The sequence below is a fragment of the Salvia hispanica genome, chromosome 6, assembly GCF_023119035.1.
Source record: "Salvia hispanica cultivar TCC Black 2014 chromosome 6, UniMelb_Shisp_WGS_1.0, whole genome shotgun sequence".
Lineage (NCBI taxonomy): Eukaryota > Viridiplantae > Streptophyta > Magnoliopsida > Lamiales > Lamiaceae > Salvia > Salvia hispanica.
In genome coordinates this window covers 3,670,052-3,685,221 of record NC_062970.1, presented here as the reverse complement: position 1 = coordinate 3,685,221, position 15,170 = coordinate 3,670,052, and the positions used below count along the sequence as shown (strand labels likewise).

The window sequence follows — 15,170 nt, the reverse complement described above, 5'->3', positions numbered from 1 at the left end:
TTAATGCATTTCTCTCTAAAACTCATGTATGTGGTTACGAAAATATAATTCAATAATATGTTAGGTCACCACTCTCTACGTTAAACCACATGAATCAATTGGCTTTAAAACTATTTGAGTCTGTAGCAATATGTTGTACTACTTAATTTAAATCTTGAATTTAGTGCTTATGTAATGTGTAACTTTCCAATTTAAAATTGTTTAAAAGTCATCACTATGTTAGGTTGTTTAGTTATGGTAATCTGTAGACAAATGACTTCACCAATTCGCAGACTTTGGTAAGACAATCGAATTATAATCTTAACTAATTTGTACTTTTGTAGCTAAAATGGGAAAAATATGTGCTCATTTTATACTAGGAGTAACATATTTACCTTCTCCTTAATTTCTGGCAACGAGCACTCCACCAAACTCTATAAATAAAATCAAATACAGCATCCAAAACATATAATTTTATTGCTTGATATCTTAATTCATTCTAAATTAACAATTAGATGCAACATCGATTGTATCACAAAATTAATTAAAATATCAAAATTAGTATGTCACTTGATTGACTATAAGAATTTTGATTACATCGGTTAATAAGAGTGGCCTAATTGGAACATTTAAAAATTAAAATTTTATCAAAATAATAAAAATAAAAATAACAACAAATATATAATGAAAATATTACTAATAACAATAATATTTGTAACGGTGTATTAATGGCCGTGATCATAATGTTGACTAGTAAAGTTTGCAACTACAAATGTCAAAATTAATATTCAAATTGTGTGGACTGAGGACCGTGTTTCAAACTAGATACGACAATTTTCGAATTATTTTGATAAGATTTTTATACTTTCTATTTTATTGCATTTGCACGGTTTGGAGCTTGGATTAACGGCTTTTGAAACACGTTGTCTTGATTATTCTCTTATATTCTCAATTATATTCTTAAACGTCTGAAGTTATAGTTCAAATCATTTTGAAGCCCTAAATATTATTTAGAGACTAATCAAATGCAAATTCTAGTTATTTTATAAATTCCAAACTATGTTCTGAACCATTAAAAATTATTAACAAATGACAAAATAACATTAATAGAAATGTCAAGATTGACGCCGTTATATTATGTTGATATCAAAATTTTGAAATTATTAAATCTCATCTCCAAACAAGTGGAAAAAAGCGCCTAACTGCTTGATACAAGTCAAGATATTGGATATTCAAACAACTCAAATTATAATGATCACTACAAATCAACCATGTGATTGTTCGGATATCCTACAAATGTTGGCGAAGCAGAAATGGTTGTTCAATATCTTTCCCATTCCGTATTAGCATTGAGAATTTAATTTCGAAACATTTAAAAGTGATGGTATAGAAAATAAAAAAAATTGAAGCATATAATCATAAATGAAAACCTCAATAAATCATGAATATATATATCAACAGAGAATTAAAAACTGCAAACACTCAGAACATACAAGTAAGCTTACATATAATAAGAAGAAGAAAATTTGGAAAACAATAAGAAAAGAAGACAGCAACGACTATATAAGTCCATCATTCTAGTATTATACATCTTCCACAGTAAGGTCGATCTCCTAATCTTGATTCTTGATTATATGCTGTTATGTCGACGCAAATCAACGGGATTTAGGTCCTTCTGGCAAAGTTGGTTTAGGCAGTTCTGGAATCTTAGGAAGTTCAGGCAACTTTGGCATCTCTGGCTTAGGCAAAGTCGGGACCTCGGGTTTTGGCAATGTTGGAACCTCGGGCTTAGGGACAGCTGGAAGCTCAGGTTTGGGCAATTCTGGCAGCTTTGGTAGCTCTGGCAGTTGAGGTTTCGGCAATTCTGGGAGCTTTGGTAACTCTGGCAGTGTAGGTTTTGGCAATTCTGGCATTTGAGGCTTTGGTATTTCAGGCAGGGTAGGCTTTGGCGTTTCAGCTTTTTCGAGTGTTGGCTTAGGCAATGTTGGTACCTCTGGTTTGGGTAGTGTTGGAAGTTCAGGCTTAGGCAAAGTCGGTACCTCAGGTTTCGGCACTGTTGGAACCTCGGGCTTAGGTGAAGTTGGGACCTCAGGTTTTGGCAATGTTGGTACCTCAGGCTTAGGGTCAGCCGGAATCTCAGGTTTTGGCAATGTTGGTACCTCAGGCCTAGGGACAGTCGGAATCTCAGGTTTTGGCGAAGTTGGGACCTCAGGTTTTGGCACTGTTGGTACCTCAGGCTTAGGGACAGCCGGGATCTCAGGTTTTGGCAATTCTGGGAGCTTTGGTAGCTCTGGCTTAGGGACAGTCGGGACCTCAGGTTTTGGTAATTCAGGGAGCTTTGGTAGCTCTGGCAGTGTAGGTTTTGGCAATTCTGGCATTTGAGGCTTTGGTATTTCAGGTAGAGTAGGTTTTGGTGTTTCAGCTTTTTCCAGTGTTGGCTTAGGCAATGCCGGTACCTCTGGTTTTGGTACTGTTGGAAGCTCGGGCTTAGGCAAAGCCGGGATCTCAGGTTTTGGTTGTGTTGGAACCTCAGGCTTAGGCAAAGTCGGGACCTCGGGTTTTGGCTTTGTTGGAACCTCAGGCTTAGGCAAAGTCGGGACCTCGGGTTTTGGCTTTGTTGGAACCTCAGGCTTAGGCAAAGTTGGGACCTCAGGCTTTGGCACTGTTGGAACCTCGGGCTTAGGCAAAGTCGGGACCTCAGGTTTTGGCACTGTTGGAACCTCAGGCTTAGGTAAAGTTGGGATCTCAGGTTTTGGCACTGCTGGAACCTCAGGCTTAGGTGAAGTTGGGACCTCGGGTTTTGGCAATGTTGGTACCTCAGGCTTAGGGACAGCCGGGATCTCAGGTTTTGGCAATTCTGGAAGCTTTGGTAGCTCTGGCACTTGAGGCTTTGGTAATTCAGCCTTTTCTAGTGTTGGCTTAGGCGATGTCGGTAATTCAGGCTTGGGTAGTGTTGGAAGTTCGGGCTTTGGCAACACAGGGACCTCTGGTTTTGGCAGTGTTGGAAACTCGGGCTTAGGCAATGTTGGGACCTCGGGTTTTGGCAGTGTTGGAACTTCGGGTTTTGGCAGAGTTGGCAGCTCAGGCTTTGGCAGAGTTGGCAGCTCCGGCTTGGGTAGAGGAGGTAGCTCTAGCTTCGGTAGTGGAGGTAGCTCAGGCTTGGGTATAGATGGGATTTGAGGCTTGGGAACCTCAGGTACAGGCGACTCTAGGAGACGGCGCGCCTCTGCATGGTTCGTTAGGGATGTCAGAGTGATGAGCAAGAAGAGGAAAAGGGGATAGTGGCAATAAGATGACATTGCTTGAGGATGTAATAGCTGAATTAAGAAGGGCTTTTTGTTCAAGTGAACTTCACTTTCTTGATTGAGTTATGAAGTTTGGGGGTGCATTAAGGATTTATATGGGCATTGCATGCAGTGAAAGTTTAAGTTAGTTCAACGTCCTATTGACTCTCTCTAAACTCTGTTAAGGTATTATTAAAATAATATATTCAATAGCAGGTTAGGTCACCACTGTATATACCAATGAATAAATTGCCTTAGAAACTAGTAGTATTTGATTGTGTAGCGATAAATTATGTTGAACTTAATTTCAAAAACTTGACTTTAGAGCTTATTTGCTGTTTAACTTCCGATTTGGAACTGGTATAAAAGACACGTATGCATTAAGTTGTTTAATTTGGTCATCTGTAGGCAAATGAAGTCCAATTCGAATAGGTTGGTAAGAAAATGCAATTGACAATGAAATTATGATATGAACTACTTCGTAGCTAAAAAAATGAAAACAAAGAAAGGAGAGGAAGATAGTGGAGATTGAACCTTGACCTCACTATTCGATTTCAAATAATTCAATAACCAATTTTTCATCCCAACTTGTCAAGAATAGACATGGTATGATCGTCTCATATATGAAAGAAGATTGAACTAAATGCATGTGTGTATTTCAATCTAACTGCTAAACTATTTTACTAATAGTTAAACATTCTTGATAAATTTATACATTCTGGATCGTACTAAAGTTTTAGTTACTAATTTTAAATATTTAAAAAGTAATTGACATTATAACTCAATATAGTAAAAAGAAATATTAGTATAATAAATATTTGATATAAAATATAAGGCAATATTGTAGTAGTAGTAGTTAATCATGATTTGTGATAAATTTATATATTCTGGATTGTATTTAAGTTTTACATACTAATTAATTTCGATTTTTTGAATAGTACTAATTAAAAGAGATATTATTGTAATCGTAATTAATTCTAATTGTTTCAAATATTAAAATATTTATATTTTCTTAACAATATGTGCTTACAGTTTTGCAATAAGTTTTAAAAACTAATAGTAAGTGTTATGTAATTATGTAGATTAAAAAAACATAGACTCACATTTAATGTAAAGGTATTTTACTTAACTATAAATACTATGAGCATCGGAAACATGGGGTGAGGAGGGATGTCGGACTGCTCGGGGGGTGCGGTGTCCGGCACCGGTGTGACTGGGTATGGGCGACCACAACCAAACTCTCAAGTTCAAGAGTTGTACACAATGCTTGCCCAAGGTACGATATCGATGCCCAGTCATGTTTGGGAAGTGCATAAGGCCATCCACGGCTCGAACAACGACATCAACGTGCTCAACCACTCCGACCTCTTCACCGAAGTTCTGAATGGTAAAGCGTCGGCCATCAACTTCGTCACTAACAATCGCCAGTATAAAATGGGGTACTATCTTGCCGACGACATCTATCCGAAGTGGCCAACCTTCGTGAAGACGTTCAACAGGCCTACGAACGAAAAGCAGTCTCTTTTTGCGCAGAAGCAAGAGTCTGCTCGCAAGGATGTGGAGAGAGCGTTCGGGGTTCTCCAAGCTCGATGGAACATTATCAAAGCCCCGGCTCGTACGTGGTTTATAGATAATATAGTCGACATCATGTATACGTGCATAATCTTGCACAACATGATTGTTGCCGACGAAGGACCTCAGGCGGGAAATTGGTTCGACCCTGAGACCGCGGGAAGCTCTACCGCAAGTAGTCCGCCTCGCAGTGTTGCATCCGTCTTTGGAAGAGCGGATGTGTATTCGGGCTAGGACACGTGATTCTACCGCCCACGGCCAACTCCAGGAGGATCTAATGGAGCACATTTGGGCAAAATTTGGCAACGAGTAGACGCAAATGATCTTCATTAGACAACTCTTTGCCTCCATTTTTTTTAATGGTGTGTATTTTTATTTTTTTAGGATTTTAATTATGTGTGTTTTTATTTTTTTAGGATTTTAATTATGTATTTTTTTTATTTTTAGGATTTTAAATTGTAATTTTATTTTATTTAATGAAGTGTGTTTTTTATTAATTGGATTTGTTGAAAATAAAAATGAAAAATGAAATTGAATGAATAATTAAGAGATGAGATGGTTAAGAGATGGATGGATGTGGGTGCTATCTCTTAGTTAAGAGATGGAGTGAAAAGTACAGTGGGGCTCATGAATAGTGAAGAGATGAGAGGGTTAAGAGACGGATAAGAGACACCGCTGTGGATGCTCTAAAGACGTGGTAGCTCAATCCTAGAAGAACTAAGGAAGAAGTAGTTTCGGGAATTTAAATTTTTTTGGATTTAAATTTTTAATTTTTATTAATTTCGATTAATGTAATATTAATTATGGATTTTAAAAGACTAAGTTTATTACTTATAGTATTAATTATTTAATTTGGTTGATTGGATGATGATTAAACAAGTATTATTAACAGTGGCAGAGCCAGATTTTTAACGATGGGAGGCCCATTTTTCATTTTTATAAATGAAACTATGTTTTTTGGACATTTCAAAATAACAAAATGAGATTTTTTTCATGAACGGAGATAGTATTAAAATTTATTGAGTATGTTCTGTGTTCGAAAACAACTAAACTATAGAAAAAGTCATGCGTGAGAATAAGAGGCATAGCTACTGATATTGGTTATTTAGAATACATATATTATACTACATACTAAATATTCAAACTGCTGAGGAGCCCAAGGGCCCCCTGGCCCACCGTGGCTCCGCCAGCCACTAATTATTAATGTAATATTAATTTTGGATTTTAAAAACAAATATGAAGAGTACGTGATATCAATTATGAAAACAAGTATTACATAATTTAAAACAAGTATTACATAATTAATTTAAAACAAGTATTACATAATTAATTTAAAAACAAGTACTATTACGTAATATTAATTTAAAAACAAGTACTTATTACATAATTAATGTAATATTAATTATGGATTTTAAAAACAAATATGAAGAGTACGTAATATTAATTTAAAAACAAGTACTTATTACATAATTAATGTAATATTAATTATGGATTTTAAAAACAAATATGAAGAGTACGTACTATTTTTAGGGACAATATATTTAATTATCTTAAAAATTAAAATAACATAAGAAAACATGTGATCACAAAGCTATTTTTGTGAATACTTGTCTCTCATACTATATGCCACATGTTTATATCTAAAAATACATTAGAGTGTCATTTGAATATTGAAATAAGCATTCTGCCTCGTTGAAACTTGAGATCTGTTTTTACTTATATTGTTTGGTAATTAACTCGTTAATTCGTGTAGCCAGCAGCTCTGTTAGGCTGCGCTGATTTACATCATGGTAGAAACATATATAGCTCGCGGTAGAAAACAAGAAAAATGAGACAGTTGATTATCACTGCAAACACCATATACTAATCATTCAAACCTCAATCAATCATGAATATATATTAAATGACATTATACAACCAGACCAGAACATACAAGCTTACATATAAATAATAAGAGGACAAATTGGAAAGCAATAAGATAAAAGAAGACAACAAACTATATGAATCGAGCATTCTAGAAGTATACATCCCTCCACAATAAGGTCAATCTCTGAAACGTGATTCATCCCGGTGTCATGTTCCTATGTCGATGCAAATCAACGGGATTTGGGTCCTTCGGGCAAAGATGGTTTAGGCAGTTCCGGAATCTTGGGAAGTTCAGGCAACTTTGGCAACTCAGGCTTAGGCAAAGTTGGGACCTCAGTTTTTGGCAATGTTGGAAGCTCGGGCTTAGGGACAGCTGGAAGCTCAGGTTTGGGCAATTCTGGGAGCTTTGGTAGCTCTGGAAGTTGAGGTTTTGGCACGGTTGGTACCTCGGGCTTAGGGACAGTCGGGACCTCAGGTTTTGGTAATTCAGGGAGCTTTGGTAGCTCTGGCACCGTTGGTTTTGGCAATTCTGGTATTTGAGGCTTTGGTATTTCAGGTAGAGTAGGCTTTGGTGTTTCAGCTTTTTCCAGTGTTGGCTTAGGCAATGTTGGTACCTCTGGTTTGGGTAGTGTTGGAAGTTCGGGCTTTGGCAAAGTCGGGATCTCAGGCTTAGGCACAGTCGGTACCTCAGGTTTTGGCACTGTTGGAACCTCAGGCTTAGGCAAAGTCGGGATCTCGGCCTTAGGCACTGTTGGAACCTCAGGTTTTGGCACTGTTGGAACCTCAGGCTTAGGTGAAGTTGGGACCTCGGGTTTTGGCAATGCTGGTACCTCAGGCTTAGGGACAGCCGGGATCTCAGGTTTTGGCAATGTTGGGACCTCGGGTTTTGGCACTGTTGGTACCTCAGGCTTAGGGACAGCCGGGATCTCAGGTTTTGGCAATTCTGGGAGCTTTGGTAGCTCTGGCATTTGAGGCTTTGGTATTTCCGGTAGAGTAGGCTTTGGCGTTTCAGCCTTTTCTAGTGTTGGCTTAGGCAATGCCGGTATCTCAGGTTTTGGTAGTGCTGGAATTTCGGGCTTTGGCAACACAGGTACCTCTGGCTTGGGTAGTGTTGGAATCTCGGGTTTTGGTAATACAGGTACCTCTGGTTTAGGCAGTGTTGGAAACTCAGGCTTGGGCAATACTGGGATTTCAGGTTTTGGCAGTGTTGGAATCTCGGGCTTAGGCAACGGTGGCAGCTCAGGCTTGGGTAGTGGAGGTAGTTCCGGCTTTGGTATAGATGGGATTTCGGGCTTGGGAACCTCTGGCACGGGCGACTCCAGGAGACGGCGTGCCTCTGCATGGTTCGTTACAGATGACAGAGTGATGAGCAAGAAGAGGAAAAGGGAATGGCCGCGATGAAATGCCATTGCTTGAAGAGGCAATAGCTGAATCAAGAAGGTTTGTTTTTTTGTTTGTTTAGTAAAATGTTCACTTTCTTGGATGAGTTATGAAGTTTGGAGGACATTCAAGCTTTATATAGGCATTGTATGAGGTGGAAGATTGAGTTAGTTCAACTTCCTAATGTCTTTCTTTCTTTTAAATCTCATGTTAATGGTATATTAAAACACAATTCAACAGGTTAGGTCACCACTATCGATGTTAAACCAAATGGATCAATTGCCTTGGATACTATGTCTATTTGTGTGTGAATCGATAATTCAAAGATGGACTTTATTTTTAACTTTAATTTAGTGCTTACATGTTCTGTGTATAAAATAAATAAAATTGTTTAAAAGACACGTCTATATTAAGTTTATCAATTTTGGTCATCTGTAGGCAATGGATTCACCAATTCGAAGAGGTTGGTGAGAAAATCCTTGTAATTCTTAGCTAGAAAAGAGAAAATTATGTGCTTAGTCTAAACCATACGTACCTTTTTTCAGCAGCGAGCAGTCCACCAAACTCTAAAAATAATTAAATACTCATTTAAATCAAATAATTTTATTGCTATATATCTCTGGACTCTTTAAAAAATACTACTAACTTATTTCCGGGAAATGGAGTATATTTTAACGAGCAATGCAACGTTGCACTGTCAGTTTTCTGTATCCATGCATATTTGCAGTGATGAAATATATGATCAGAAATTAAAATTTCAAAATTCACATAAAATTAATGGCAAATCTGTGTAGGGTACATGAACATGACTAATTTAAAGGTCACTACTACTTGTCTAAATTACATATCAAAAATAGAAGTAGAATTGCTATGAAGTCAAAAGATTGAGATTTGATTAGCAATTAACTCTGTACCAAGGAGTATATATATTTATAATTTCAAGTTTATTTTGTTGATTTGTTTTTTTTTTCACATTATAAATAATACGTACGATCTTATTCAACCTCAATTATGCCGATTGATTGACTACAAGAAATCAGTACTCCGTACGTATATCATTTAATAAGAGTAATCCATTGCGACAACTAGATTTTTAAAAAAATATGAAAATAATAAAAATAAATAACTATACAAAATATAATGAAAGAAAAAACTACTCCCTTCTGTCAAAGATAAAAAAAATAAATCTTATATTCTCAATTTTGTTATCGAACACTATCAACTACTAGTATAAATAAAAGCCATCAATCAATTTTCGATATTAGATGGAAATTGGAATACTAAATCTTAGCTCCAAAGATACAAACAAAAAAGGTCTAATTATTTACAAGAAATCTTGATATTTAGTTTGGAACAAGGTTCAAAGGTAGGATTTGATATGCAATTATCATTTAATTAGTTACACAGCCTTCACCAAGATTAAATTTTTAAATAAGTAGGTTGATTTTATAAGTATGCTGCAGCACTTCAGCATTGCATAATGCCAATACACTGTAAAATGGAATATGATTTTTTGAAACAATATAAGATGGTTTTGTAGAAGCCTCATTGATACGAGTATATTCCCAAACAAGTCTTTCATCATAACGTTTCTTATCCTCACGTGTCTGAAAATTGAGAATTGATGGCAATATGGGGAAGAAGACGGACATTCGAAAATTTTCCAGACAAGAACTCGAACAATGAGAGTTATGATGTACATTGCATTGCAGATGCTGCATTCTTGTCGGAGAGCATCACTGAGAGTCGACAAGTACATATACAGGCTTACCATTTAACCGATCACGCCCCTGCAACAACGTACGAGTAGAGGTGTAAATCAGAGATGACATGTAATAACATGCCTAAATGGAAACAAGATCAATGTAAAATCAAACAAAGTTCCAATTCATTGCCATATTTAGAATACACTTGTTTACAGCATTTTCTTACCCGATTCTTTGAATCATTTTACTTGTTACAGCTTCAACTTATAGAAAATTTATCGTGTGAGATTGGTGTAAAGTTAGAGGATCAGATGAATCGCCTAACTCATAAATCTAAGAAGCTTGCGAACGAAATGCAATAAGGGATTTAAGTCTATATAACTAGAGAACGAATTCAGAGCAAATAACGCCTTTAGAGTAAAGAGAAGCGAGATTGTAGAAAAAGGATTACCTTGAGAGCAGGTATTTCAATGACGCAAGCACACTCGACTACTTCAGCCCCAGCGCATTCTGCAAATAATAATCAAACATGTCCGTTTAAGAGAATCAAAGCAGGGAAAGGGAGACGGTGGGAATTGAACCCTAGACCTCACTCTTAGCACTGGATTTTAATATTTACAATTTACCTAATGTTTGTGCCAAGCTTGAGCTAATTGTTTGTCGCATACTAACTGCTAAACTATATGCAATAGTTGTGCTCAACGTAGCATGGTTTCAAGCAATATGACACAAGATTGATCAACAAGGCCAGGGTACATTAGCACTAAACATGCACCATAGATAAATAAAATACCTAAGAGTTTCATGGCAGCACAGAGAGTGCCTCCAGTAGCGATTAGATCATCAACTACCAGGGCACGTTCGCCAGAGGCCACTGCGCCAACATGCATTTCAAGACAATCGCTTCCATATTCCAAGTCATACTCTTGTCTGAAAACTTCACCTATAAATTAGGAACAAGATTCTATTATGAAATATTCACAATAAAAGTCATGAATAGATTATAAAGGGTCAATGACAAAGGTTGTGAAAAATCCTTAGTACGCCAAGGACTTTGATTTCAGATAGAACTGGAACACAAGAATCAGTAGCCAAGGATGTGTAAGAAAATGCTACATCAGACATTTAGTAGAACTTATAATACTAGGATAATTTAAGGTAAAAGAGTTGAGGAAGTTATGTGTGCAGGTCAACTTTAAGTTCAGTTGCAATCTTAATGTTCAATTGACCGATTCCGTGAAGATGAAGTCAAACTTTAATAACTTGAAATGAGATATCAATGATTAAGATTACCTGGCAGTTTCTTTGGCTTTCGCAGTGGAACAAACTTTGCTCCGATTGCTAATGCAATAGGGGGACCGAATATAAAGCCACGAGCCTCGATCCCTGAGTTGAAAACATTTTGGGTTAAGCAAAATAAAATTAGCAATGAAAATCTACTTCATACTATAATTTTTTTAACTAGGCTGCAGTGTTTTTATTTTCCCTGAAAATCTCATATATGTTCCAAGTAAAAGAAAGACCAGGCTGTGACTATGCTTGACCTTCTCTTTACGAGTATCTAAATGATCGATAACCTAGGTCAAACTAGAGGCAACATCACCACCCATACATATTAGATGGCATACAATCCATACACTCAAACAGAATGATCAAAAGACTTCAATTCAACCGTTTGTTCAGAAGCGACACTAAGTTCACAATATCTCATAAAAGCAGTCCTTCATTTGGGATAACTGAGCAGAAAAGTAGATGGATAAGATGTATTAGGATATGTAGAAGAAAGCCTGGCTTACAAAAAACTACACTAACACAATCAACCAGTAAGTTGCAAAACAAAAAAAAAAAAAACTGAAATGTGTATTCTGAGATGGCATAATGAGCCATTGACACTGTCCCAAATATACGGAAAAGAAGCAACAGGAAAGACACTACTCACTCCCACTTTTATAAAGTTAACAGTACAAAAAAAGTTTGATCAGCCATTTTATATGATAGTGAAAACCAATACCAGTGGGGGTAGACAAAGGTGCTAGTGATTATTAATGGACTCTGGACCTCATAAAACAACCTTTCCTACAACAAAATTTTCATCATTTCTCATTCAGAAAAAAAACTCAATGCCACTAACAAACAATCATACTTCACAATCATGAGACCACACAACCAGTTCTTCAAAACGACAGATATCCACAGAAGTCTTGCCAAAAATAAATGGATACATCGAAGGGAAAATGAAGGCATCACAACACAATGGGCCCTACACCCCTTATTCAAACAATGTGGATTGTGGGAACCCATCCATCACCAACCACCACCACAATTTTAACCTTTGATGTCCAAATGAAATTTATGAAGCACATGCCAACATTCAGAAACACTCTGAGCCGTTCAAATTCACCATTCTATATAAACACCAGCAGAAATAAACAAAACCCATAAAGCTCCACATTACAAAATCAGAACACACCATCTCCCCCACTGAAGCCCAATTTCTCATAAAATCAACAGATAAAAAAGATTCAAAGAACAATTCGTTGTCAAGATAAATGGTTTATAGGGGAAAAAATCCGAAAAACAGGACCACACAAGAAACGAATTAGGCCACAAATAGAAACACATGTCTCTAACAACTGCAAGAAGACAAAAAAAGGGGAAGAAAAATGTACCAGCAACGACAGAAATGTTCTTGCTTTTGTAGCGCTCAACGAACAAATCAATGGTGTCTCTGAAAACCTTAGGGTCAAGTAGAAGTGTCGTGATATCTTGAAACATTATCCCTGCCGAGAACCCATACAGCTAAATCATCAAATTCAGCGAGTTGGGACATTGAAAAATGCAATCTTGAGCCGCGAAATGCTCTGCAACACGTGAGTTGTTGCAACATGCGTGAGAGATGAAGAAAAAGAACCTGGTTTTGGGAAGTCGGGAACGACGCGGATGCTTGACTGAATGGCTTGAATGCGTGGATCGTCGGCTTTGAGAGCTGACATTGTCGCTGTGTGATGGAAGGGAGGAAGAGAGGGAAAACTTCGACCAGAAATTGGGAGTATTTAAAGGGAAGAGAGACTGAAGAGAGTGAGTGTTGGGCCAAATATCAATTCATACCTTAATATTCCACCTCTTTTTTTTAAATATAATGTCTCCATATTTGATAAATTATTGATTGATGTTTCATTTTTTTAATATCTTTATAATTAGGTTTTGATGTGATTTTTTTCGACAAATAGAATCTTAACCGGCATGCGACAGTCAAATGTAGAATTACATTCTCATATACTTTACATGTGTGCATTATCTAATATACTTTCAATTGGGTATAAGTGCAATAGGATATCACATGACATTTTTGTAGATACCAAAATACTAAAAGATGGGATATCAATTTACAATTTAATTAATACTATTTTTCTTATTAATAAATTACATGAGCATTTTAAAAAGTTGAGTGGATAACTAATAAAAAATTCAACTTGTGAGCTCATTAGTTGATGGTACTTGATAATATCGAACTATAGTTTGCTAAGTCAACTCCAAAATTTGGGAGACTATAATATGAACATCTGAAATTGAAATATATTTAGCATGCATGTCAATTTTGAAATTGATAGATTCAATTTCAACTATTGTTATAGCTGTATTATACTACTACTCTTGTTAAATGTAAAGTGTTTTCTCTTTTATGTTTATAGAAATCTTGAGTTTCTATTACACTTGGTAGACTCATGTTCTTAAGCAAATTAGTATGCAAATCACATTTAATTTGAAAACCTCCACATTTTGAAAAGTGAGTGTTACAAATTTAAACCTACAAAAACATGGATTAAGACGCTACATTTAACCTAATGAACTCACTCCTTGCACCATTGGATTATTCAATTACCTTTAACATATATAGGAGTATAAGTTTTTGTTGTAATATTTTAAGCAGAAAGGTTAGTAAATCGTTCTTGAATTTCGCAATACTCAACTTCAACTTATTTATGTTCAAAGTTACGTGAAGTGGTTGTTGATGATGGAGAATCATTAGAGGTATTTAGTTTCAAGTTTTATAGAGTGATTACAATGTTGTCTTTACCTTACATCATGTATGCCTAACTATTTGACCTTTTTGGGTTTTTAGTTTCCTTTTTTTATAGCAATAGTATTCATTGGTGGACTTACACATTATTCTTCGTGCTGATTTGTGTGAATTTCAGAGAACATGACAATTGAGCTAATGATTTAAGGTGGCTTAATCCAAAGACAAAGATTGAATATACTGACCATAATTCAAGATAGACAAGTCATGTGCCACTCGATCACACCTATTGGATTATTATTTCTTTCCTTTTTTTCTTTTTGCATAGCTAGCTGTCAATATTTGATTTTAAAAAAGAATTAATGAAAGTTAAATTTATTAGAAATGTTATTAAAAGAAGTTGGTTTTCTAGAAGGAATAATAATTTAATAGTACTATAACTACAAACTCTTCGTTCTGTTTTTTGTGTCCCATTTGTCTGACAAGAATAATCTGATTTTTTTTCTGTTCTTATATTTATGCCTGCTGACAAATAGAAAATGAAAATTTACTAAATTAGGTAGCATTGGGGTGTAGTACAAATAATAATACTACATTTTTAATAAAAATACGCATACTAGATAGCTAACATGCGCATGCAGATTAATTACTCCTACAATTTTAAAAGATTGATGACAAAAATGTCGATTTTATTGAGTTATTGAGTATACTAATTAAAATGGTAGTTTCAGTTTTATATAATTAATCTTGGCAAAGAAACAACATTTGCGTGTACAATTAAATGTAAAATATGGAATAACTTGTTGTAAATCTTTAACTGCATGTAACCATCACCAACAAAAGAAAAAGTATTGCTCCATTACCAATTTCCAATTTTCCACTATTTCAAATAATTTTTTTTGTTATGGTTAGCAAAATATAATTAGAATTTATAGTGTGAGAATTCCTCATTTCTTTTACCTCCTTAATTAATTCTTAAAAAGAATTTCACTATTTATTATTCTTCATTTTCACTCTATAGTGTTATCATGATGTATTGGTATGATAGTACTATTATGATGCTGCAGTGAAATTGAATTAGAATTTAGACCTCATGCTCAACACTATTTTTGTACTACAGTTTACAGTTGTATTTAGTTAATAATTATGAATAGACTTCAGAGGGTAAAGTAAATTTTAATTCGAAATTGAATCAAAACTTTAATAGAGTAATTTTTTGAAAAAATTAACACAATTAAGAATTGTGTACCCAATCATGATGTGTATTTAGTTTGTCTAGGTTTCAAATAAATCGGGTATCAAGTACTACTCGATAATACTCTACAATTAATGATTAAGGTATATATGTCTGTCACTCATTAC

At 35.5% G+C, this 15,170-nt stretch overlaps 2 protein-coding genes across 3 annotated transcripts; both read right to left on the bottom strand.

The window, feature by feature from the left end:
• Window positions 1–1,392: 1,392 nt before the first annotated feature.
• LOC125192058 (protein PELPK1-like) lies at window positions 1,393–8,182 on the bottom strand. Of its 2 annotated transcripts, none has more exons than XM_048089513.1 (2): window positions 7,499–8,182; window positions 1,393–2,834 (listed from the first exon to the last, which is right to left on the bottom strand). In XM_048089513.1, exons 1-2 carry the CDS (start codon window positions 8,108–8,110, stop codon window positions 1,635–1,637), a joined length of 1,812 nt encoding a protein of 603 aa, XP_047945470.1. In that variant the 5' UTR covers window positions 8,111–8,182; the 3' UTR covers window positions 1,393–1,634. The 2 variants fall into 2 exon arrangements, with proteins under 2 accessions (XP_047945470.1, XP_047945471.1); XM_048089514.1 differs by having other exon boundaries at window positions 1,393–2,819; window positions 7,628–8,182.
• Window positions 8,183–9,500: 1,318 nt separating this feature from the next.
• Window positions 9,501–12,864, bottom strand: LOC125192064 (adenine phosphoribosyltransferase 4-like). The gene is made up of 6 exons (XM_048089518.1): window positions 12,699–12,864; window positions 12,457–12,567; window positions 11,081–11,173; window positions 10,581–10,730; window positions 10,239–10,297; window positions 9,501–9,871 (listed from the first exon to the last, which is right to left on the bottom strand). The coding sequence occupies exons 1-6, from the start codon at window positions 12,778–12,780 to the stop codon at window positions 9,818–9,820; spliced, it is 549 nt and encodes a 182-aa protein (XP_047945475.1). The 5' UTR covers window positions 12,781–12,864; the 3' UTR covers window positions 9,501–9,817.
• Window positions 12,865–15,170: the final 2,306 nt, after the last annotated feature.